Raw genomic sequence first — 27,932 nt, 5'->3', positions numbered from 1 at the left:
ATATAATTAAGCAGCATTATATTTTTACTGCGACCTAAATTATAAAACTGGGCAAGAAACTAACTTTACTGGGGTTATGTAATTATTGAATTTTAAAATTAAAGTGCATATATATTTTTTTATTATACAAAAAAAGCAAACAACACATTGATTTTGCATCTCTCATTGTTTTAGACTCACCATGTCATAATGCTGGTAGAGAAGAAAAAATTCTGGCATCTGCCAGGCAAGTGAATTTACCACTGTCATCCTTTATTACAAATGCCTGGCGACTCAAGTTAACGTGAGAGTAGTCAAAGCAACCAGCTTTTCAGCATATTTCAGTTAGAGGTTGACAAAAGATGTGAATGACCACTATCTGAATTTCAAATTATCCAGAAAGCAAAGATATTACAGATATCCACTTAATCTAAATAAAAAATCATCCAATATCAAGATGCAAACAATTTTATTAGTTTTGAAGACCACATCTGTTCTGCGATTACAAGTATTATCAGTTGCCTGGGTTTAACATTGCAAGAGAAAAATTATCACAAGTAACGAATCATACTCACTTGCAATCATCCGTCCCCTCCTGGAACTATTACAGAATTTATGGAAATGCTACAGTGCAAAATTCTAATCAGTATAAAACTTAACCTACTCTTACAATGAAACAGTCAGCACATTAATGGAAAAGCATGCCTTATGTGGGATTATGAATACTATTTGCACATTGATTGTTCACTTGACAAGCATGTTCAAATTATATTTGAAAGGAACTAATATTGAACATTATTAGTATCGAAATAACAGGGTTCGGAAGATAATGACTTATTGAGGTCTCAAATTGTCCTATAAAATTACTTTAGGTATTAATATGTAAGCTTAATTTTTTCATAAATGATAAAACCTGCGAAAATAATTGAAAAATTCAACACAACTTGATGTTTAGCTGTTTAAACTGAAATGACGGAAAAACAACAAGTGTGACTGTATTTTTTGTTTGCAACATTGTCTGCACTTGCAATGATGAAAAAGGTTCATTTTCCATTGCTGATTTTTTGGGAGAAGCAAATCAAACTACATTGCATGAAACAACTATGGGGAACAAGTTCAAGAAACAAAATCTCAAATGTGGTAAAAAATAGGACTGTCAATACAGATTTAACCCAACACTCATACATATTCCTGCCAACACCAATGCCAATTCTTGGAATCTGAAATAATTTAAAAAAAATCATTGTTGCAATTAGCCGAAAGTGGCAAAAAAGCGACGAACAAACAAAAAGTAACAAAAATACAAAGTGTTTGTAAATTTTAAAATAGATTTACTAATTGGAGCTATAACTTTCAAATGTATCAGAGTCTTGCTTTAAAATATTCAAAATCTCATTTAAGATTAATAGACAAACTTTCATCATCTTCCGACACCCTGATAATGACAAAGGGAATGAACCAAATGTCTGGTAAAGTATTTACTGAATATGTAAATATAATTGTAGATATCATCCACAAGCAAGATCATCAAAATTCAATGGTAAAAAGTATATGGCAACAACAGATACAGTAACAAAATTACTTGCATTTTGCCTACATGTATTACAACAGCTGAAAGCAACTTCTGATATAATATACATATTTTTTTCAAATACAATCATATTTACTATCAGTCAGAATTTGCATAGTATGTAGGTTCAAATTACCACATTTTTTTACTACCTCTGTATTGAGCCAGTAGTTTTTGCTTCATAATTTAGAAATTTTTATGTTTTTGCAATTGTTGCAGCTTTTATGTAAAAATTTGAGAAACCAAAATATAATTCAACCAACAGAAATACAATTTTTCACAATTAGCACTGGTGGTATGTTCCTACCAACCAGTAGTCAGTAGAGATGGCACAGATTTTATAGGTATGTAAAGTTTGTAAACATGTTCACTTTTATTTCAAATGCAAATCATTTATCACTTTTACCATATTTATAGAATTGGCATGTGAACTATATTTTAAAAATAAGGCATTTACAAGATTTCACTTCCAATTGTCTAAAAACTAGTGGCTCTTAATGTTTCTAATGATTACCTGATGAATAACAAAAGCAAGCATAATAATTAAACTGGAAAAGCAAAGAAAAAACATTATCTGCAAAAACAAATCTCTTACAGCAATCAAACTAAGCCAAGAGGCAGTACAGAACATCTATAAGTGCACATTACATGTACAAATATTAACTATAGTAAAACAATGCATTTATACCAACTTCAACATTCACAATAAGTGATCCATACAGAAATTAATGATACAAAAAAAAAATCTCTCCAGGAATGTGAAAGTTTAGACTTCTGCTTGAAGCCCTCATAGATTTCTTGATTTACTACTTCTACTCTATATTTCTGTCACTCAGCATCAAAATCTTTACATATGATATACACTTACCATAAAGGAACACAATATTTGTCTTTTGATTATTCCATTACTTTTACATAGACAAGTTACAATGGTAACCCAACATATTATTTTCTTCGTAATTAAACATATTATTCGAGCTAAATCAATATCACTTTCTATATATATCAGTAATTTCAATTACTATGGAGATGTAAATGCTATAACATACACATTATATAAGATTGAAATGCCAATCCATGATTTTTTTTCATTAAATTATTGTTACTCATTTTCAAGTCATTACAATTAGGATTGAGCTGATACCAATAATTTCACAGATTACCACTATCATCATTTATTGAAAATTGTATTAATTAAAAGTTGTTCAAAATATTGATTAATATTAATTAATGGGTCCACTAATTATATGCATCAATTTGTCAAGAGTTATACTTTAAAATACTCGAGAATTATATCAGAATATTCAGTTGTGTTTTTTTCCACAAAACTGGTGTAAAATAAAAAGAAATTTTGAATTTTGAATAATTTCCAGGATAATTAAGACTCCACAAAAGTGTAGAGACATTTTTGTGGATGCTGTGAAAGACCAGAATGCTGGAAAAGTATTGGCCGGTATCAGTAAATAAATTGCTACCGATAACTTCCGATACTGATGCATTGACTTGAAATGTGAAATAACACACTTTAATGTTCATTTTTCATGTTTTTGAAAGGTGTTTTCTGAACACGTTTCGTCACGAAATGAACTGCAAAATACGAAATGAACTCTTCCACATGAAATTTAGAGTCTATTTACAGACAAGACACTTTTAGAAGTCTGAATTATCCTGTGACCTAAGCAAATTGTGGGAAAATGATTAATTCTGCTGCAAATATTTGAGAAGTTAAAACACACTCCTTTACCCAATAATACTCTTATTGTTTGATAAATGTTTGTTTGATTTGTTGCTAAGTTCACTTTATGCGCAGAAAGGACCAGACCTACAGTTTAAAGTGGGATCTAAACCACTGGGCCATGTGCCTCCACCAGGTATCAAACCCGGGACCCCTTGATTACAAGTCAACACAAAGAACATAAATGTGCTATTACAAGGGAAATGTTTATTTTGTGTAATAAGTGGTTTTTAAATCAAATTTAGTACTCCCTCTGTCCCATAATTATAGTCAGGTATGCCAAAATGGTAACTTTTTATTTATGTTCTTTTGGATACTTGATCGGCCAATTTGTACTGATCCTTGAGTAATAACGTTGTATGACTCATTCCAGTGTTTAATTTTCTTATTCTGTATAAAACCAATGTCACAGTTTGAATATCGGACAAGTATTATTGACAACAAACAAAAGTGTACCGGACAATAATTATGGGACAGAGGGAGTATTTAATACACCATTTTAACACTGAAATGCAATTTTACATACAACTTTGGATACTGAAATGCACATAGTTTTTGTACCAAAATCTCGATCTTTTATCCACTATAAATATGTGGCCCTACTGATATATGGACACTGGTATCGGCTCAGCCCTAATTTGAATATCTTAAGTCCAATTTATAATGTTCCTGCATTATGTTCACACAATATGACCCCGGAATTATATATAACAGGGATGGGACAGACTAATTGGTAATTTATTGGTATTGGTAAAAAATTGATTTTTACGAATAAAATAGCATAACTCATATACCTGGTTTTGTAAAGAAAATGTTCAGACACTTGTTTTTTTACAAAGTTAAATATATTGCATTCATTTAGTGGCAATACTAATTGCAGATATGAACTATTCATATTCTTTATGAAATATTAGCAATTTCATATCAAATCTGTAGAATTTCAATTACTTCATATCAGCCCATCCCCAGTACATAATTACCTTTAAAGTAATATCTTTTAGTACAGATATCAAGCAATACTGATATACAGGTATCAGATTAGCCCTCACCAACATTATATTTTCAAATGAGTGAGTAGTGCTTATAGTTGCCAACACATCGAAATATTAGGTCTTAAAATAAAATCTTGTGGGTAACTCTTACTTGGAACCGGTTGCACAAACCAAACTAACAAGATCTACATAAAAATCTTAATTCCGAGACTCCATTTAGAATGTCTATATGCACGATAAGCAAGTGAATAACCCATTTTTGTGGTAACGTGAAAGATCCCGTGAATTTAACACAACACAGATAATACACAGGGTGATTTTTTCGTTGCATGGCTGTGGAAAATGTGAATATCTCGGCTCGTTGACAATGTACAAATATGAAACTTGCGGTACAAAGAACAGCTGACGTTGAGTAACAATGTGTGCCCATAACAGTGAGTGGCAATGTAGCACCGTGATAATTACCTGCCAGACATTTTAGACATTTTATGCTCTCTATTTGGCTGTAATTGACACTCGTCATATTGTTGGCTTCTGTGGAGTACAGGGGGGAGTGCATATTTACTGACAAAGATTTCATTTCGATTTTTGCTTAGTGAGTGATGTCAATGCAGAGGAAAGGGTTGCACACGAACAAAGCTATGTATTCACATGTGTATGTTCTAAATAAAATGCATAGCCTTCGAGATATTTGATTTTTCCAGGGTCTTGTAGCGAAAGGATCACCCTGTACAATGGAAAAAGTTCGATTGCATGATATAACACATCATCCATTAAAGTGGTTTTTGTACTGTGTTGGAAAATTAATATTTACAGTGGAACCTATAATATATATTCTTCAGTGGTCTGTTGCTAGGCAACAAACCAATGTCCAGTGGAGCATCGAAAATTCCTTTTTTTGAAGGGACTGCAGCGAAAGAACTTATAATAATGAAAGAAAATATATAATCTGCTGCTACAGTGCAAAGATTGGGGTTGCACTGTATATTACATTACTTTGATACTCTTACTGAATTATAAATCATGTATTTATATTATTAACTAAACACACACACACACTTGGAAAACATTTGCAATTTGCATGTGTGTCACATCCACCCGCATATCAAGAAAAAAATACAAGCAATAATTACAAAAAATTAATGTATAATAAAACATACAAACATACCTCTGAATTTTTAAAAATCTAAATATCTGATATTGCCACTGTTTAGTCTTCAGACATTAATATGCACTAAGTACAATAATTTTTTGATATACAAATGTCAATTTATTAATTTAAATGATCTCTCATCTATAAGTGCTACACATACATTTTTGTAATCCTAAATATATTGAATATCCCATCTTCTCACTAATATAGCAAAAAAAAATCTTATTTAATATACACATCATAGTATTACAAAAAACAAACCTACTCACATAAAAATAAAACTCCAGGGGGGAACTTGAAAATGATATTAGGTTTTGCGAGACAATTTTCATACACACAAAATACTAGTCACTAAAGCAAAATCAAAAATATATATTAAAACAGGAACTAATCATTTACATTCAAAACTGCCATAGTCACTTTTTAACCTTATCCTGCACAGCTCATATTCCATATTTCCACCCAAGAGAACTCTCCACAGGTGTAACATTGTAACATTGCATTTTTGAGAAATTTTTTTCACTGCCATTATTTGTACACTGAAGAGGTATAGGTAATGTTTGAACTTGTAAAATAAATTGAACATAGATTTTTTGCACATTTCTCTTCTAAAATTGAATGTTATTTTAATACTTTCATTCAAATTTTCTATGCACATTTGTTTTAATAAGACTTCATAGGTTCTATTCACAATATTTGAACTGTATTTAAGAGTGGCATTTGCAGATATACTTCCCTATTCACATTGAAAACGATTCCATTATAATACTGAAACTAAATATGCTACATAAAAATTGAAATTTTTACATTATTTTTTTATGATTCTGATGCATAAAACATATTTAGATCATTTTCAATCACGTACACCTCCACAATGATCACAGACACGTGGCATTATATTTTCCCCTTTTAATATGTCTGCCCACAAATAAACAATATTGAAACAGCATGAGAAAAGCAAGTCAAAAATAAGTCATTGTTACCTACAAATTAGACAAAACATGTATCAAGAGAGGTTCCATGGTTGGCATTCATACTCACTGTACAATTATGTTGAAATTTCATTGCAACTTTTTCTTTCAACATGCTGCATACAAATGTTGCTTTCTTAAAAACATACAACACAAATCAACAGAATATGAAAATAATAATAAAAAATGTCACTAGTATTACATATAAAATGATGCTTTAGTAAATGAGTCAAGCAATCTTCCACCTATATGGCCAATCATCTCATTAAATTCAGTCTGTCATTTTTTTTTTAATAAATCCAGGTACATGAACAAATGTTGTTCTTAAGAACTTTTCGTCTGCATTGTTACAATAAAAGTGGAAATTCTTCAAGCGTACACAAAAATATTTAAAAAATAGAAAAACAATGAAACTATATACATCCATCAGTTTTAATCTACCACAGAAAATTCAGGGCTTCTTTTACGAATACCCCTCATATGATGCACAAAAAATTAATATTTGCAATTCCAATCACAGCTATATCATTGTGTTGCATAAATTAATAAATCATACAGCAAATACTGCTTTCCTCTTGTATCAATGCACGCAAACCACTGTAGAAAACAGCTGTAAGTACACAAGGTACCTCGAACACAGTTCACATTCAAGCAGCATTATGTTCATCGTCATGATGAATTCTTACATGGCAAGCAATTAAGTATTTTTGTGTAGAACATAATTTGGCACTTTCATTTACGAGTTTCGAATTGAAAAGTTCACCTCACGTTTCAAATATCCTAAAGTTACAGAAGGAGTGCCGTGAACTTTCCACATTCTTCTCTAGCCTTTCACTTAAGCTAATTTAAAATAATCACATTACATGATTTCAACACAGAAATATACATTTTCAATTAATGCAAGGTGACTACTCTATGATCCATATAAAATCCCAGGATTTCAATGCAAATTTTCCAAAAATGCTAAGACAAAAAGCAGAACAGTTGTTGTAATAAAAGTTATTTTGTATTAGTATTTTACACTAAACATTTATGAATAGTTCCTTTTACAGAACCTCCTCCCTCATTCAATCTCTCTCTCATGTCCTTGACATCCAAAATTAATCAGTCACCTTACCTGAGTTGTATAAACCTAACAAAAAATAGTTAAAGTAAGTGTTAATGTCGATTGTCAGTTTCGAAGTTGAAATGTAGAATCAACAGATTATCCACCAGACATCCAAGTAATAATGAACAATAAATTGTTAATTCCCAGAAGAATATACATCAACCAATCTTCCTCCCCTTTTCTGTCTAAATAAAGTGACCACCAACCCTACAACCCTATACAGTCTCGAAGTAGAAGTATTGTATAACTTCAATGAAGCTATAGGTTGACAGTTACAAGAAAAAAAAAGTGCAAGAGTGAATTTTGAATTAAATATGGATATTTTTTATGCATACTTCCTGGAATTCCTGGACACCCTTTTATAAACGTAAAAATACTAAAAATATGCAAGCAAACCAATAGTGGGAAAAAAGCACAGAAAAGCATATCTATGTGATTACGCACATTTTGTTAATATATATCATACACACAAAGGAAACAATTTGCACCTAGAGACTACTTACGCATTAATTGTCTTTTTTCCATTACAGCGAAACTTAAAACCAACACCTTGCTAGTCAAAATGCTCATTATCAAAATACATTTAAAAAAAAGGAAGAAAAAAATAAGTTTATCACCTTTGTTATTCCCTTCCAAGCATGAGTATCGATAAGCTATTCATTGATCAAAACCTTGAAGTTCTACAATCTTCATGTGACACTTTAATATGTACATCATGCACCTGTATTATAAACCGCACCTCTTCTCTTCACGTATCAATTTACCAATTCATCTGCACTTACACCTGCATTTTGTTCTTGTTCCGAACAACACAGATATAACAACCACAGTATCACCTTCTTCAAACATATTTAGAAAATTAGTCTCGCATTTAGATGGCTCTCACAATTCCAAGAACCTTTCTAAAACCGACCCCTATTTGGTCGCTTCCGGTGGACAGTCCGGTTGGCTGGAAGGGTGAGCAGCACGGAAAGCTGGATGATTTTCCAGTTCTCTGTCAATGCGGAGAATTGTAGGGAATGGTCGAAGATCAACATGAAATCTGTAAGTGGAAAAAAAAGAACAAAGTTACATGCAGTGCTTTCTTATAGTGAAAAATGTCTTCTAGGCATCTTGACCATGCTTAGACCATAAAGTGTCTGGTGTTAGATGGAAGTTGGAAATTTACATAGGTACTTGTTGAAGTATCGCTTTTAACCCTCAAGTGCTATGGGCGTTGGTAATTACTAGAGGCACATAATTTTGGTAAATAAAAAAGCAAAATTTCGGTACAAAAACAGTCAATTTCGGGTTCAAAAGCAGTTAATAAAATAAAATTTCGGTGTTACAGCGGTAAAAAATCGGATCAAAAGTGGTATATAAAATTACATTTTGGTTTTAAAATTGTGAATATAATCCTAAATTTGATTTAAAAACTACACTTACTACACAAAATTAACATTTCACTTCTAATAGTACATTTATGTAGTTATCAGAGTATTAAGTTTATTTCTGTGTAAAGGAGTCCATTTTTGCTACTCCAATATTAACAGCAGAATTAATCAATTTTCCATGAATTGCATAACTCACAGGATAATTCAGACCTCAGGTGTCATGTCGGTAAATAAACCCTAAATTTCGTGTTTAAGAGTTTATTTCGTATTTTGCAGTTCATTTCGCATTATTTCATGACAAAACATGGTAGCAAAATGCATCATTACCTTTTTTGACATTTCATTTTTTTGTCAAAAATCGAAATATGCATGCCCCTAGTAATCACACTACTGTGGAGGGGTCTGTTAAGTCCGGTTTCAATTTTGAACTGTGAACTAGCTCTTTTGCAAAACTTCTGAAGCATTTTATATGACTTCACAGGGTTAACACATTGGGGTCTCACGACGGGCATAGCCCGCAGTGCACTTCAAGTCAATGTGGACGAACGACGGGTATAGCCCATCCTGTGGTATGCAATCGCATTGCCGATTGAACGACGGGCTATGCTCGTACTTCGTCTCATGCACGTGTTCATTCAAGCCCCTCTGTTGAAATTCCGACCGCTAGGTGGCTCATGTGCTATTTTTATTTCGCACCTGTGACTGTTTGTTGTCGGGTTGATGTACTGTGCATTGTTTAGAATGGTGTCGTTAGATCCAGACTGCATAGAGGATTCCGACTCAGAGTTTGAAGTTAGGGACGATTTTGATGATGCAGATGAATTTGAAGATTTGGAAGGTAGGTTATATTCGTAATAATTATTGTCGACAATATAAACAGTGTTGCAAACTCTAGTATTTTATGAATGAAGTGAGAAGAGGTATTTTTTTTTGGGTCTATTCATCTTGCCTCTTGCTTGATTCTCCTACATGCACTGATGTATTTTTAGTTTTTCCATTTATCATTTTGTAAAGTGTATGTAAAATGAAAATTTATTTTATTTATTTGTTTAATTTTTACAGATGACGCAGAACCAACTGATACATCGTCTGGTCCTGTCCTGCAGCCCCTTTTTAATACAAAAGATAATTACTTGTAATTTGTAATTATTTTTTGTTATGTGGACATAAGAAGTATTCTTATGCAAGATTCAAAAGATGTATTGATAGTTTATGTAGTTATTTATTGAATTTTCCAGATTACGAACTTAAAATATCTCTATATTAACATTTGTTACAATGTTGTACTTTTTCCTTCTTCACAAAACATTGCTGAAAAAAATATTAAAAAAACGTCTGAAAATGAAAATAAAATTTTTGTTCATTGAAAAGAGAAAGTTTTGTAGATTTAAGAAATATGTGGTAAATAAAAACAAATTAAAAATATTTTCTCTATGATTTTTTGAAAAACAACCAAAAACCGCAGACCAGAGGTAACAATGCTGTATTATGAGGCCAGACCCGAATGTGTTAAAGATGAATATTATATTTAAAGCTACAGCAGTTTTTAATCAATATTATTTAAATACGGAGAAACTAGTACTCACTTTTATCCGTGAAGCTGTTTTTTCTTCTTTTTCGATTAATTTAAATTAATTGAAAAAGAAGAAAAAACAGCTTTGCGGATAAAAGTGAGTACTAGTTTCTCCGTATTTATATACTACCGCATCTCTCTTTTCCCAATTATGAATATTATTTAGTTAAAGAAAAGTGGTGTAATTTATACAAAGAGGAAAAAACCCGTAAAAAAAATTGCAACAATTGCTGCTTCATTTTTTGATATTTCTGATTTTTAAAATTTCTACATTTTAACAGACTTTTGGAGGACAATGTAACAATCAATTGTTTAGCTGCAATTGTAAGATCATCTGTTAGATGGCTCTAGTCATCAGTGTTTTTCCACCTCAGCAGCAGCAAGAAACTCACTCCGTGACAGACCTGCGAGACACACACACGTTCGTTGAATCGGCGCGTGAAGGACCATGCCTCCGGCAGCAGTGTTACATAACTCGGACATTGATTGCATTGTCTAATGTTCTCGCAAAGGAAGGAATGGAGATTGCAATATGTTTGACTAAGGTAGAAGTCTACCATCATTTGTATGCAGAAGAAGGATTGTACAACCAACATTGCGTAAGATTCTGATTTTTGGCTGGTACTCGATCCCAGGCAGAAAGCACCTTTTGACTGACGAGAAGGAGTCTGCCTGAATTTGGATTTGACGCCCCATGGTGTTTCCAACCTTGGCCAGAACATCGAGAACCGTCACCAACGAACAGAGGGTGTAATAAGTTGGAAAAGACACTGTAAGCTGAACTTTCCAGTGTTTCGATGTGTTGTTCGAATAGGACGTAACCAGAGAAAACACAAGTGAAAACAGAGGTATGTACATACTTAAACAGAGTTGTGGTTATGCTTGTATCAAGTGAGATTACTACAAGCCATTTTTAGGTATCGATTATTCCTATCTGTTATGGAACTGGTAGTAAAAATTCTGAAGATTGTAGCCCTACTTGCCTTGCCTTAAAATACAGATGGAGAACAGTTCTTCACTCGCATGTATCGCTGAAAACTCATATTGGTCTTCGTTGAATTGATTGAAACCTTTGTACATTGGATTTTCAACTACGTGTTGGTTTGCGTAAAAATACAAATAAATCATTAAGAACCTTTTAGTTTGACTTTTCTATATGTAAAGAGCACCAATTGAAGATTAATGAAGCAGAATATAAAAATAACCCAAATTTTATAAGTAGGGAGAAATTGTTGGTTCTAAAGCAACAAATTGGTATCGATTGAACAATGGTCAAAGTATGTTTCTAATGCCAAATTGAGAAGGTTTTACTAGTACTTACGTACTGCATATACTTCCATGAAAATATTACTATAATTTTGAGCACCTATTAACATTTGTTAATACTTCGTTACTATTTGTTATATGAATTTACCTACTTATCTTGTGAACCGATGCAAAATATTATCTTGATTTTTGCCAATAAATTGTTATTAAATATGAATGAGAATTTATCTCAATTGTCCCGCTACAGTGATTCCGTTAATATAATACTTGTACTTGAATTTTTGAAATATCGTTTAGACATGATAATTGGTTCGTCAGTATTATTGTGTATGAATTACAATATTGTTGCATTACTCCTAATTTATTAAGATTGTGCATTCTTGGACAAGACGTATCTTGAATAAGATAGCTTAGTGGTTGACTATTAGAAACTTGAGTAATTTGCATTAGTTAAAAAAAACTGATTATTTGCCTGATGTTTATGCTGGGTACGATTCTCTTTGGAGATTGAAGGGACACGTAACAACACATCATACACTTCAAATGATAGTGGCTTTTGTAATTGCTAGATAGGGTATTGTTTAGTTATCCACGACCTTAAGCACATCTTCCCTATTTAACGAAACAGTAGTCCACCCAGTACATTACACATAATAGAACCACACAAAAAATATGAAGGAACAAGAGCAGAAGAATGCGGGTCATTCTATGAGAAATCAACAAGGTCCTCAATCTTATATTTTTGATTCATTTTAAATTTGGCATACTGGAAGGGCTACCTGAGGTAGGAGAATATGCAAAGTTGCAGATCCATATATTTTGTATTTCTGAAATTAGTGTTGCAAACTGTGAGATTTTGACCATTTTCCCCTATTTTAACATCTTGTTAACTTTAAATTGCAATATTTCTGCAACCAGGGCACCTATATAAGTGATTGAGACTGCGTTGGAAAGGTCTTGAAGGACTCTTTCACATGAGATAGAGCATGCCCACGTCAGGGTAAAAACCAACAAAAAAACAATTGAAGGTGGTGTAAAGAAAATGGTAGCCATTTTCTCAAAAACGGGTCTTTTATTATTTTTTCAAAAAAATATGTTATACATACACTATTACCCAATAACTACAAAATTTAAAAATGTGACGCCAATGGGATCAGGAGTTATGGAATATGTCTATCACTGTACACTATAAGCTAAATCTAGCATAACTCCCAATCCCAATGGCATCCCATTTTAAAATTTTGTAGTTATTGGGTAATAGTGTATGTATAACATATTTTTTTGAAAAAAATAATAAAAGACCAGTTTCTGAGAAAATGGCTACCAGTTTTCTTTACACCACCTTCATTTTCTTTTTTACTCTGACATAGGCGTGCTCAATCTCACGTGAAAGAGTCCTTCAAGACCTTTCCAATGCAATCTCGATCACTTCTATTGGTGCCCTGGTTGATGAAATATTGCAATTTAAAGTTAACAAAATGTTGGGAAAAATGATCAAAATCTCGGTTTGCAACACTGTAATTTTGGAAATACAAAAAATATGGATCTACAACTCTGCATATTTTCTACCTCAGCTGACCCTTCCAGTATGCCAAATTTAAAATGAATCAAAATATGTGAGGTTAAAAAAATGCCTCTTCATTGGTTGATTTCACATGGAATGGCCCATGCTTTAAAGTCACTGAGTTTTGTTAAAACACTAAAATCACACACTAACAGCACGATAAAAAACACTAAACTGACGTTGCACAACGACAACCGCGTCTACTCCGTCTGTCCTCGACCAGCCCTGAAGATGACTCCGTGAAGGAGTCGAAAGCTTGGAAGAACTCCGAAGTGTTTTTTATCATGCTGTTAGTGTGTGATTTTAGTGTTTTAACAAATATGTTGCCGGCACGTGACGTAAGAAGTTTTCTACAATCATATCACTGAGTTTTGTTGAAGTCCACTCTATGCTCAGAAAGGCTAATCTGGCCTGGACCTACAGTTTAATTTAGCAGTATTTACTTTAGCAGTATCTAGGACAGAGACACTGCAACGTATGTTAACATAGGCAGTAGTCCTTCGAAATTAATCTGAAAACCAATACACACTGCAACATGGAACTTTACCTATGCAATACTTAAAACATATTTTACTGTGCCAACCATGAATACAACATGAAAGAAGCTCATTTTAAGGAAGAATAAACTGTGATGAGAACTTACCTGCGAGCATTGAAAACTTGAGGTATGAGGCAACAATCTGCCAGGGTAATTTCATCCCCAACGCAAAATTTTCCAGCACAGGATGATAACAACTTCTCGACAGCTGTAGAAAATATGTAAATAATTAGTGTTGTACATATGTGCATGCCATTGTTGATACAATCAAAATAAATCTCAATTTCTCCCTTGATACAGATCCAATCCTATGGTTCTAACTGGCATGCAGGAGACCTGGATTTGAGTCTCAGGGTGGATGGTTTCAGATGCCCTACCCAGCAATGTATTTGCATGTAAGAGCTCTGGGGTTAAAAACAGGTAGAGATGGTGCTGATCACATCACCTCCACAAAAGACCTAGACATGCAAGAGGTAGTTTTACCTTTTAACTTGGCACAGTTAAGTTCATTTCACATGTTCTGAAAATTCATATTTTCGATTTAATGTTCCTTTGGTCTTAACTTTATATGTTGTTCGTCCCACCAAACACACTAGATCAGATTTTGCTGTATTCCCTTTTGGCAGACAAGCCAAGTAATAGTAAAAATGTAGCCAATCCATGACGAAAGGTTGGTTTGTTTAAGTATAGGGGATAAGTTGTCTCAATTTGCGTGTTTTCACTAAGTATCTAACAACTGCAATTTACTCTTGACTATAGAATATTTTATATCCCGATAGTGATCAAAAGTGCACATGGTTAGGGAGCATTTTAATAGCTACATCTCTTCTTTGAATTACCCAGGAATAGGATTAGAAGTACCAGAAAGACGGATAAACACAAATGATGAAGGAGACAGTAAACACCACTCAAAAATAAATCCAACCTCATCTGCCAAATCTGCAGCAACTTCTACCTTGGCAAAAAATCCACCCCCTTGAACCTTAGGATCAATAACCATCGTTCCTTCACCCAAAACTCAGACTTCACAGTTGTCATCCATACCAACAGCCATAATACCACCTTCAACAACTATTTCCATGTTGCCATTATCCATCTTTTACCCCCTCCCCCCACACACAGACACGTCTTTCCGCAGCCGATGGGAAAGGGTCTATATATGATGCATGCATGCCACTATACCCCCTGGACTTAACCTAGCCAACCAATAACCCGTTCCCCTCTTCCCAGAAACCAGCCACCCACCATGCAGTAAACACTGGAGAAAGGTTGCAACATTTGTTACCTATTAACTAACTTTCTCTGGCAACATTGTACCGACACTATCGTCAGTATTCTGTGCCCCTGTACTATATGAAACTATGCACCTCTTTCTTCTCGAATGACAATGCGGTAATCCGCAAATTTACAACATATTTCTTTTCGTGTGCTAAGTGTTTACTGTCTCATTCATAATTTGTCTTTGTATTATATCCACTTGCCCAAGCTACAAGAAAATTAAAAGGATTTTACACTTTCAAAATTCAAACAAAAATACATGCCTCTGAAGCCCCTGTTTATCCAGTGCTGTGCCCATTCCTTCTTCTTTTCTTCCCCTACGTAAATGAGGACAATGAGATTCTGAAGAGGCTGGATTCCTGATGCTATCACTTCACAAATCTCTCTCACCTGTGAAAGAAACACATCTTGCATAATAACCAAACAAATAAGCTCTATGCAAAGAAATATCTCTTGCATTATTGTATTCATGGTTAGAAAAATACAGGGTGCCTGGTCGCCCTGCTGCCTGAAAATTTTCAGCAGACGCCTGAATTTTCAAATCATCTTTTTCTTTTTTGCTTATGGAAATGTCAATTACCTTTTTCTAAAATAATGATTACAATTTGTGTTCTTTTTTCATATTTGTGTGTTATATGTATCACATGTTTCATATATCAGAGTAATAAGGTTGCCATTATTATTTTTTGTACTGTTGCTAACCGAATTTTCAAATCTGCTGTGATATAGCAGAGTATGTATAGCATAGTTATTTATGCTGTTACAGGTAGGATCATCTTTGGAAAGGTCACTCCAACCTTTAATTAATTAAAAGAATTAATTAATTTCAATCGAATCTTGCAGTAATCAATAAAATAAATGTTTTAAGATCATATTTCAAAATCTGTAGCTTTACGTTAGATGGATTCATGGCTTTACCATATCCCCCCCCAACAACAAAAAAGGCCGACTCCTGAGAGAACGGGGTTTTCAATTCTACTTTATTCTACCCCTCATTATTGCCTCAGGATGTAACTTTGGAAGCATCCTGAAGTACTGAACTAGTTAATGATTTAATTTCATGTCTGGATTGTTACATTTAAGAAGTGTAATGACTAATTAAATGTACCTTTCTTGACATAGCTTTTAACTGTGCAGCAGCTTGTAAATATCATCAGAAGTTTTGCAAGTGAAAAAACAATGGCTAAAGCATAGGAATTCTTTGTTTGAGACACACAGCAGTCAACATTTATGTACTGTTTACAACCCTCAAATTGTCTGCTGGGAGGGAGGGTTGTCTTTTGTGGAAAAATATAATGTTCTTCAAAATACTGATTTCTCTTTCACAACATTTTAACCTAATCTGTAATTAACGAAATGAGGAATGATTCACAGGTACACCATTCTCTATTCTCAAGTTTTATTTTGAATAATGGCATTTGCTCTATACAAAGCATGTGTTTTTATTTTAAAAATGACAAGTACTCAATTTATCTTACAAGAGAGAATAGAACCACAGAGCACCTAACATTCGGATGTCATTTCCAACTCCTATAACAGGTAACATTTCACACATTTCTCATTGCTTGTTGCTGACAAACACATCTCATATTTGCAATATCTTGGGTGTTTTTTTGCCAAAATTTTATCATTCATCACGAGATATTGCCATCTTGATTGTATATATTCTTGTTTTTAGCACCCAGCTGAATCACACGTGAACTACATTTTTGACATTAAAGTAACTATTCTACTGATTCATTTCAATTCATTGTAACTTAATATCTTATTTTTTTAAAAAAATCTGATCCAAACAATAGGATTTGTGGAATGTTAACCGTTATTAAAAAATCAATGTGCTGTTTATAAATCTATGGTGCATATTTCTTATTAATAATAGAAATACCTTTGCTCGCTTGTGAACATCCTGAGGTAACAGAGGCCTGTGTGGTCTTGTTTCTTCAAGGTAATGCATAATATTCAGCTACAAAGAAAAAAGTAAACTGTAAATTTCATCTTGAATACAATAATGTTGTCATTCAGAATTGCACACAAAATTTCAATGGTAATTCAACAGTATACAATGATATTCATATGGCAAGAAGTAGTTAAAAGCAATGAAAACACTTCTCTGCAACTTTGGGTTAGTTGTAACGATGATAATGAATAGATGAAACAGATTATGGGGGGAAGAAGGATCCAAACCTATCCAGAATTTGAACCCAGGACCTCTAGCATTGTTGCACAGTATGGTAATCAATTTGCCAGGAAGACTGGCAAATAAACTTCTCATTTCAAGGTTTCCATTCATTTTTGCAAAATCAAATTTCCTGCCTTTTCCAGACCATTCTACAGGGTGAGGCAGAATTCATTACAGTTTGAAATTCCAAAACCATGTATTGTAATGTAAACTGATGATCCAACACTTATATTGCTGCAAGGTACATACAAAAGCATTTCATTTGGTGTTTATGATTTGAAAATAATGTCAGTGAGATGAGTTCTATTGTTCTGCAAACATATCTCTTCACGCTGCATAACAGACTACGCAACACAGCCACTCTCACCCTCTCCACATTTTCAGGTGTCCGTACAGCACGTGGACGCGCTTCTTACTGTTAGCAGATGCGGTGGTTCTGAAAATTGAAAATTGTCTGGGATGTTGGAACCTTCCCATTTCTTCCGATATTAATCTTACGTCTGAAGTCACGTTGCGTTGCAGTAGCTGAGTAATTGTTCTTGAAAAACAGATTCACAGCATACGTGCGGTGCTCACTTGACCAGACCTCCATGTTTACTGAAGGCTTTGAGCTGCTTCACTAAATAGCGAGTGAAACAGGGTGCTATCTATCGACAGACGTGAATGGCACTAATTTCAAACTGTCTAATGAATTCTGCCGCACGCTGTACAATGATTTATCATAGTAAAGCAAAACATTTTCCCTAAACTATCCAGATTTTTGAAGCTTTATACACTCCTTAGTTGATTTTCTTCCCTTTTCAACTTAGTGGAAACCCAGTATTTGCAACAACAATAATGATAACCATAGCCCCGCCTAGTTCGCAGCACCTTTTGACTCTTTTTGCACTTGCATGACTAGTTGGATGTCAAGTACAACACAGATTCGTCTACTTCATTGATTTGGTGTCTACACTGCTTGCACCACGTTCTGGATTGGTATACAATGTGGTATGGTCATATGGTAGGGAGAATTCACACTGAAGCATAGAGCCAATCAACAGCAACATTGTACAAAGGCTGCATTCAATTGGTGAAATCCTCATGCGAAACATGTCGCTTCGGTGTGATCTCCATGCATATGAACCAATCAAATGAATGTTGAAAGCAGCAGGTAGGCCAGGGCATGAAATTTCTAGTTTGAAATCAGTCGCCGGACTAAAATCTTTGGTCGCCACTATTTTATATTGATAAATAATAAAAATATGAGCAATTATTAAAAAGTTAGGGATTAATGTTTGTGTAGCGCTGTCGTTCTGCACTGAAGTACCACTTATCAATCGCAGCTGCTGGGTTAAACTCTGACAGGGGAGGGGGGGGGGGTCCGTTTACGGAAACTCTGAGCAAATCGTCCAGTGACTCAGTCTTCAGAGAGTTCCTGTAAGTAGTCTTGAGTCTGTTGTGACAGCTGAAACCTCTCTCACATGAAGCTGTGCTCACTGGTAGAACAGCACAAAATGTCAAAATCTGGAGCAAATTGGGGAATCTTGCTGAACGCTCCACACTGTGGATCTTCTCCAGCGTCTGATTCAAAGCTGGAGAAGGAAACAAAAGTTTGTATTCTGGCCACTCTGCTGACAGAACATCCATTTTCTCATTATAAAGGCTCGAGTTCAAGTATATGTAGAGCTTCTTTATTTATTCTATCCCAAACTGAAGAATATTTTCTTTGGGAGGCCAACCCAAGGTGTCGAAAATATGCAGAGATGCAATCGCATCTGTTCATATAGATTGCAATCTTTCTGTGATGTACACCTTCGCATTGTTAATTAAGTTTCCTCTAACAGTCTGAAACTCATGCTCTCCGTTTTGAATGTTTGTGAGATGCACATCCCTGAAATGGATACATGGTCCAAGAAATCTTGTTCGCTTGGTCCAACATTAGATTCCAGGTCAGCCAAAACTGAAATGCAGTGTTCAATTCTTATTTTCAGAGATGAAATCAAAAGATTCTTATTTTGTAGTGCCAGGCTTAAAGGGTTCAATTTCCCGTAGAAATCCAAAAGGAAGGAAGTACAGAAGCTTAACAAATTTAAATTGCTTCAAACTTTTCAGCAAATCCTTAGCTTTAGCGCCATCATTGTATTTTCCATGGGCCACCTGTTCAAGATGGGTCACAACAGCTTTCCATGATTGCAAGAGAGCTCTTACTGCACGTTCTTTGCTAGCTAACCACCTAATAGTGTGGATATCACTGAGTTTTACAATTTCTTCTATAACTTCTGCAATTTCTCTCAAGAGGTGAAGTCTTGATGCGTGTTTGACACACATTTGAAACAACGAAATTTTAGTCGCCAGCCCAAAACTTTGGCGACCTGGCGACCGGAAATTTCGCGCCCTGAGGTAGGCATTTATTCAATTTTCCGAACTTCAATGCTTCCATTCTTGCATACGACATATAGTTGGTCGAACACAATTTCATTGCACCAGCCTGACAGTGCGATGCACCTGCATTACACCCAGTGTGAAAAAGTGCAGCGAACTAGCCTGGGCAAATATTAAAACTCAAAATATCACAATCTACTTACAGATTCAACAAGTGTGTGGCCATCAATCACAAGAGCTGGTACTTGTTCCATCGGGTTCACATCTCTGTATTCATTGGAATGCTGCTCCCCTCCAGCTTTTATTAAGCTTACTGGTTTAATGTCATACGGAATCTCTTTCAAGTTTAGAGCTGTTATGAAAGGAAAAATAAAGACACGTTATATATACATCTTCATGACATGAATTATCTTTTATACAGTGTGTTTTGAAAGTCATGCAACTAACTTCAACCGCTGGGAGTGAAATTTACACCAGATTCTGGGAAAAAATTCACTCTGACTTGAGCTGCTAATGAACTTTAGAATTTCCTGTATGAAGGCTTCACAATGCACAAAACCTGGTCTAATTATCACTCCTAGCAATCAAAGTAAGGATTACGAAATTTTGGAAATACACTGTAGAAACAACTAACAAAAAATCTCACAGATTCTCTCATCCTCTCTTTTCAAGTGTTTGTGTGGGTGGGGTGGAGGGTTCAAAAGGCTACAGGTACAAACCCAGACATATTAAAATGGCGTAGTTATTATATAAACCGAATTAAATTACACAGCTCTAACCTATGTGATGTAAAAGGTCTAACATATTATTTAAAGCTGATGAATCTTCCAAGGACCTTGATTTTTCTGTGTTATTTGTACCCAAAATTGGTGTTTACTTTTTTCACACACAATTTACCAGTAACATTCCTTGTGCTATGACCTGCATAGCTGGCCTACTATGTAGAAATTTAAGTAAAAAATGCAGGCTCGGCCAGGACTCAAACCAATCTCCAGCATGCTGTCATTGCTCTACCAACTGAGCTATGAAGCTAGCTTAGAAAATAGATAAATCTTCACTCACTTCATGTGCCAACATAGAAGTTGTAATTCAATATTTCACCACAAACACTTGGCTTCTTCAGGGATATTATTAACCACATGTTAGCCTCTCAAGACGGAAATTTTTCACATGCACACTTTTCAAACTTACTGTGATGTGCACAAAAATTGTAGCAAGAGAACCAATTGTCGTAGAGAAATAAAAGTTTATTTTTTTATTTTCAGAATGGCAGGGCTCTTAGCGGAGGTGAAATGTCCACTTTACCTGCCAATAACAAAGTTAAAAGAAGAAGAAAATCAAAATTTTACACAAAAATTTGTATTCAGCATTGCTGTCACTACCACAATAGACCAAATGTAAAATGTGCGAAGTATGTAGCAATGGCAGAGAAGCCCACAAAGTCATGTTGAATATAGGCACATAGGTCCTGGGAAGAAAATAAGGAAAGCAGTGTTGCAATCTTACAGAAAATCTGTTCTTGCATAAGCCCTATAAATGTTGGATGGGAAGAATGGCAAAAGAGTACTGCCCGAGGATATGTAATCCACATCTAACGATTTTTGAAAGAAAAACAAAAAAAATATGCAATATTTCAAAAAATTGTAACTTTGGGGTAATTTTGAAAAGTGGACGACTCCTACTGGACCCCTAATAACCAAACGTTGTAAACATTTTGTGTTCATAATTACATGTTAAATTAAAACAAATCAGCAAAAAGCAGTGGTTGAAGAGTATTACACATTCATAAGCTATTTAACTTACTTTTTGGACAGTAAAATTAAAATTTTCAAAATGCATCTGTTATTAATAGTAAAAATAAATATATTGTTTTGTCAATACAGTATGTCATACCTTCATATGTATATAAATGAAAAAAAAAGACAGAACTGAATTATCATCTGTAGTTTCCATGAAGTAACATGTTCATTGCTGCCATGTGGTAATGGTTACATTTAAAACCGAATTCCCGTTTAAGGTTAAAACAGGAGCACTTACATATGGAGGTGGTGACATTGAAAATATATAAAAACTGACATCCACAAGAATGTTAAAAGGTTGTAGTATGAAATGTAAAAGTTGTAGGTTAAAACACTGTGCTTCCAACAGAGGTGAGCCTTATACCTGTTTTTGTATTAGATATTTGCCCATCTTTATATTTTTAACACATAATCCCTAAAATAGCCAAGCAATCTTGGTGAAATTTTTGATTATAATTGTGATGTGCCAAAGTGAGTACATTTTTTAACTTTAGAAAATACATCTGATCACAAAATCGAAACTATGGACATCAAATTTGTTTTCTTAAGAGTATTGCATCTGCATGTTGTATATAAAAAAAATGCACGTACCAATCCGAACTCTCCAAGAGCATGTGCTGCGCCAATAGGAGTAGAGGAGTGGCTGCGAAGAGAGAAACAAGCATTAATAATCAATCTTATTTAGCAATTCATGTTAACACTAGAAAATTAAGGAAATGTATTTCAAACAAATATTAATAATAATACTTGTAACATCTTCCGCATTTACAAGTATACCTGTTCTTTGATACCCAGTGGAGGCACATAGTGATTCGGATCGCACTTTAAACTGTAGGTCACGTCCCAATTAGCCTTACTGTGATTAAAGTGGACTCAAAACAAATATAGGTAACGGTTCCGATTGTTTTAGGATTTCTCCTAGCACAAAGACTAATTATCGTAGAATTTTGGAAATCATTGTCACACAAAATTTGAACCTTCCTTAAAGTAATGAGCACTGTTTGGACTCGAAAAAGTTATTTATGTTGAAAAAAAACAACTTGAAAATTACCTTACGCACTTCTCATGGACAAGATATTCTCCGTCGACAAGTGACAGTAAATGTCGTAGAAGTGGGAATGAATGTAGAAGTAAATCGGAACCTTAGTAGAATGCATTTAGGGACTTTATTTTAATGCTAAGGGAACCAAACCTAACCTAACCACGAAAGCATATATTGAACAAAACCTTAAGTAAACTCCACAGTATGTGTTAACAAATGTACATCGAAATCGAACCATGTAAAAATTGCATTCGTAGCATGATGAAATCGCAATAAAACAAAAGCAACTTGGGCCCAAATATACTTTGCACAAGCAACTTCAACTGAAGTAAAGGGAAAATAAAAAGGCAGGTAACCTAAAGTCAAAATTTTTATTAATTGTGCAGATAACACAACTTAGCACTACTCGGTAGATAACTACATTACTCGGTAATAACAGTTATACAACTTTCCTCAATGCAAGAAAACTTTGAATAGGTAACCTCCATACTAGGATGGCTGTCCATTTAATTTCCAAACATGAACAAAGTATTGTATGTGACAAATTATATTGCAGAAAAGTGAAAATATTGCTGAAAGATAGCCTGTATATGCTTAGTGTACCAGTTGACATATTTTGCCCTGTAAGCACCTAGCATGGGAAAAAATATTCAATATATCTATACTTATTTAAATATTTTTAGAAATAATGCTTATTTTACAGTGCTAGGGTTGACAAGGTTTTGAAATGGCCATTTGCAATTCTCACGCCTTTCTTACATTATCAGTATGTAAAACACAAGAAATCAGTAGGCTACATATGGCTCCAATTCAGACTGTTTAATTCTGAAATTATTATGATACGTGCACATTTGTACAGTGCGCTCTCTTTAATTTGAACCCGGATAATTCAAACAAAAGCACATTCCCCTTGAAACCCCTATCTAAAAGAATGTTAAAAATGACTACTTAATTCGAATTTTGAAGGTAAAATTTGGATAATTCGAAGTCAGGTTTCCAATAATTTAACATAAATCTTTCCAAGAAAGACCAAAGTGGTTGCTACATAAGAAATTTCCACAGATGACTCGTCCCCCTTTTCTTATTGAAAAACTTGTTTTTATCATTAACAGATGTGCCGACTGCAGATAAGTGAGGGCAGCGGGAATCCCCAGAGGTTTTGTTTGTAGGAATGTGACCTTCAACCTCTCAGAAACAAGTTAAGAGGGGAGTGGATAGCCGGACAGAAGGGGTTATTTGTCTCTGTGATTTAGTGGAGTGACAATGTCAAAACGTGGTGCATACAGTAGCTTAACATTAGATAAGAAAGTTGAAGTGCTTAGAGAGGTAGAAAGAGGAATGAAAAACAATCACGTGATGTGAATATTCCAATAAGTGTACTGTTCCTGGATGGAGATATGGATAAAACATACCAGTTGTAAGGTAAGGTGTACTGTTTGCGTATTAATGCAGTTTTATGTTTAATACAGCATGTTATTTATTTGGTGCTTTTTTAAATTATATTCTGGTTAATTCGAATTTTTTTCGTAGCCCCCTGGAGTTCGAATTAAGAAAAAAGTCCACTGTACATGGTTTGATTCTTATTCACATCTGTTACAACATACTTCAGAGGCTTAGCAATAATTTACTGCATGTTTTCATGAGAATTATCTTTCTCTTGTATACACTCCTATATGATTGATTGCGAGCAACTATGGGGCTATTCTCATCAGGCGGTGAGAATAGTGGAACGTGCTGAAGACCAGAAATCACATGATCACGTATTGTAAGTATTAAAGAAAGCAATTCTAATGCAAACAGCCGTAAACCTGACCTATGTAACTTAACAACAATAGCATTTAAGAATGTAATACACCTTCGTACATATGTCATGTAACATATTACAGCAGCAGTTCATATCGGAACACCTTGTAGTATTTTTCCAACTCCATAGTAAGCAGAACCTGGTGAAATTAGTCACATCATTAAAAATTACCTCTCTAAATAACATTTAGGTTGGGCAGGTCAGGTTTAGGGCTCTTGGCATTAAAATAAAGACTCGAAACATCTTGGTATGTAGTCTCAAACATGACACCCCTTTGAGCCTCCTGTGAACATGAGGCAGCATCAGAACACAGCAGTAACCTGTCCAAGACAACCACTGCTTGATTGATAGAAAGCAGTTTTACATCATATTTTTCGCCAACCAATAATATCTTGCAAAACTCTAGACTGTACTAATTTATTCCTCGAATGTTCAAATGTACTTTCACAATCATTTCCACTCATCTGAAATACTTCCTAATTCTTCTATAAAACTTTGGAGGTATGAATGCACAATATAGAGAATGTCTCCAATCCCTTTCCTACTTCTTATACTCACTAAATATGCAGTCCTGGTAACATATCTAGAGTTAAGATTTGGGGGTCACGTGTAAAAACTGTACACTTACGTCTATATATGTTGCAAAATTACATTCTTCATTACCACAATCATTCTCCATACATAAACATAACAACCATGTTTGATGATATGAACAAGTGATGTTCGGCATTCATTGGGCTGTCTACAGCATTGCAACACTGTTCCTTCGTTAGTTGCAGAGCATTAGTTGTTGCTTGGACAGTGAGAACGACAAGGTAGAAGAGCATGTGGAATGCGGACTTTGATTAGAGGTAGGTTTGGCAACAGTGTTCCAGCTTTCTTCTAGAAAAATGGCATCTTGGGCAGTGAGGAAGATAGTGCTACAAAACTTATATTTTGTTACAATATGTGCTCATTGGGAAAAGATTTAAAAGATATCCCCACGAAACTTTTTCCGGTAAGGTTAAGAGGTAACAGTATGGTATAGTGAAAACACATTTCACTTGCTTATTTCCTAATTATTTACATTTGCACTTACCTGTTATGCATAGCGGAACATTTTTGAAGGTGGGATTTTGCTTTTTACACTGAAAAAAGCGTAATTTTTCACATTACAAGTATTTATTGTTCGTTGCTAATTCGCTTTCGTTACACACAATATGGCGGGCAAATCTTGACTCACGTTGTCTATCGTCAGCTGATATGCAGTGTTTCCAAACTTATTAACCGAAAAATGCCGCACAAACTATTCACAGGTTTTTAAGCAAAAATGATCCACAAACCATTCACGGAAGGTTAGGTTAGGCAGCAAAAATGATCACAAACCATTCACGGAAGGTTAGGTTAGGTTCAGTTAGGTTAGGCAAACAAAATAAAATTGAAAAAAAAAAATTCACAATGCAACCATCACATGTCATCTTCTCAATCTACCGCGTGGTTGCTACACTAACAGGAGGTTACATAATCGAACGCACGGACATTTGATTCACGTAGTCAACGGTAATGGTGACAAGAGCTATCGTGCATCGGAGATACATTTATGTCGAAAAATACATGATTTACCAGCTGAATAAGTTGAACGAAGGAAGAAAAAACTTCCATGAGCATTCAAAAGTCTGCAGAAACTAAATTCCGTAAGTAGTTTCTCCTGTAGATTTGAAGAAATGTGTTTTCACTATACCATACTGTTACCGGTTAAGGTAAGAAAGTATCTTGAATTTCGTTAAGATTTGGTAGATTAACTCATTTTGGCCTTCTGATCAGTACATTATGAACGGGTAGCCGCACGAACCATGCACGGGTACCCCACAAAACATTGACGGATAGCCACACGAACAATTTCCGGTAAGGTTAGGCAACCTTAGTTAAAATTTTGTTCGTAAAACAATGGGTAAGACTGCAGAATATGGGCTGCTTAGGAGGAACGCCGTTCAAAATTATTTTTTGGTAACGTTTTGTAGTTAGTAATCGGGAAAAGTAAGTTTTAAGGTGCGGGAAAAAAAATTTCTTTAAAAAAAAAACAGAAAAACGTGTCCAGGTTGGGCGGTATTGAAATCGTACCAACGAAGGAAAAGGCATATTCCTGCACAAGTCGTGAAAGCAAAAAATGCCTATGTTGTTAGGTAGCTAGGTTTAGTTCTCTTAGCCTAAATAATAATTAGTCATTGTATTTATGCTAATGAAACCTAACCTAACAGGCCTAACCTAACCTTGTAGGCATTCCTTGAAGAAATAATGAAAGAAACTGTGCGTAAACCATATGGACACGAACGAATGGAGAAATGCATTGCTTTTAGTAGCAGGAAAAACATTTTTCATCGTATTTATCCTATTGGAACCCAACCTAACAGGCCTAACCTAACCTTTTAAGCATTCCTAGTCTGAAATAATGAAAGAAACTGTGCGTCTGGGGGTGGAATCCAGAGCGACAAATCAACTCGAATGCCGTGAAACGAAGGGTCTCACTTATCGCACAACACTTGAGCACGTAAACAATATGGACGTGAACAAATGGAGAAATGCATTGCTTTTAGTAGCAGGAAAAACATTTTTTACACGCAATAACATAATAGTCATCGTAAAAGGAACACCGGAAAATGGATGTAGAAGGTACGTACTTTCAGGGGATATAAATTTTGTTCGTCTATTTAGAGGAAAAAAGCAGCCCATGTTCTGCAGTGAGACCACCCCACATTTTAACAACAGATTCAACATTGACGCAAAATCAAAATTTAAATTTGTCTTCGAATTATGGACAAAATTCGCCAGAACTGCGAATTACTACGCGATATGCAAAACTGCGGTAACACTTAAAAATAAATGTTTCATTACACAGAAATTATCAATTTTTGGTTTAACATGTTATTCGAGTCATTTGTCTGGTTTGTAATGACAAGTAATCAGAATCACCTTTCATAAGTATAATTGCATTTCACATAAATTAACGATCAACATCCCTATATAATGTTACACCAAAATACTTCTACAGTTTTCTAGATTCAACTGATATTTATGAACCACTATGCTCTGGGCACTAAAATAATCTACGTGTTAACGTTTACCAAAGCAACTTTTAATTTTCAAAACAAATTTCAGACATCAGAAGGAGAATTGTAGTAACAAAGAAAAATGAATACAAAAAGTCAACATCAACATTCGTTCTTAACATACCACATTCAAATAAGTATTTTTCAAAACCTGAAATTACCGTAATTCTAGGAAAGTTTAGCTCTACCTTGCCTATAACAGACATTTTCTTCAAGTAGAATAGATGAATCTAGAGATAAATATACTGAAAAACCGTTTAATCCTAGATATCCAAAATATTATTCCGCTCCTTTTTCACGTTTCTGAAATTATCATTAGAGGACGCCACAATATGCACAACCAGTTTTCTCCAGTGTTGCCGAATAATCAAGGTTACGGTATTGCATACAACGAAATAACCAGAATAATATCTTAAACGGCGAGAGAAGATTTTTGTTCCTTCGTCCATACTTCAGGAAGATGATTGTTAAAAAAATTAACTCGACGAGTTAAAACAATAAATATTAAATAAGTACGTCAAGGAACAAACAAAAACAAAACATTCAAACATGATGTAT

At 34.5% G+C, this 27,932-nt stretch overlaps 1 protein-coding gene across 2 annotated transcripts; it reads right to left on the bottom strand.

The window, feature by feature from the left end:
- On the bottom strand, nucleotides 1-27,714 carry LOC146000372 (putative maleylacetoacetate isomerase 2). 2 transcript variants are annotated; one of them, XM_083137930.1, is made up of 7 exons: nucleotides 27,536-27,714; nucleotides 22,034-22,085; nucleotides 19,847-19,995; nucleotides 16,986-17,063; nucleotides 15,364-15,490; nucleotides 13,928-14,030; nucleotides 1-8,550 (listed from the first exon to the last, which is right to left on the bottom strand). In XM_083137930.1, the coding sequence occupies exons 1-7, from the start codon at nucleotides 27,578-27,580 to the stop codon at nucleotides 8,424-8,426; spliced, it is 681 nt and encodes a 226-aa protein (XP_082994056.1). In that variant the 5' UTR covers nucleotides 27,581-27,714; the 3' UTR covers nucleotides 1-8,423. The 2 variants fall into 2 exon arrangements, with proteins under 2 accessions (XP_082994056.1, XP_082994057.1); XM_083137931.1 differs by having other exon boundaries at nucleotides 27,563-27,714.
- Nucleotides 27,715-27,932: the final 218 nt, after the last annotated feature.

This window comes from Lepisma saccharinum, chromosome 16, assembly GCF_977018435.1.
Source record: "Lepisma saccharinum chromosome 16, izLepSacc3.1, whole genome shotgun sequence".
NCBI classification, from domain to species: domain Eukaryota; kingdom Metazoa; phylum Arthropoda; class Insecta; order Zygentoma; family Lepismatidae; genus Lepisma; species Lepisma saccharinum.
The sequence above is the reverse complement of the archived record's forward strand: the minus strand, read 5'-3'. Positions and strand labels throughout refer to the sequence as shown.

What these genes read in the sequence shown, in the direction of transcription:
- LOC146000372 (XM_083137930.1), bottom strand. Translation starts at nt 27,580, where the DNA reads ATGTCTGTTATAGGCAAGGTAGAGCTAAACTTTCCTAGAATTACG. An exon ending in GATAAACAGGGGCTTCAGAG is followed by an intron (nt 14,031 to 15,363) that starts GCATGTATTTTT and finishes TATTTTCTACAG; the next exon opens with CTGTCGAGAAGTTGTTATCA. An exon ending in CAAGTTTTCAATGCTCGCAG is followed by an intron (nt 8,551 to 13,927) that starts GTAAGTTCTCAT and finishes TTCCACTTACAG; the next exon opens with ATTTCATGTTGATCTTCGAC.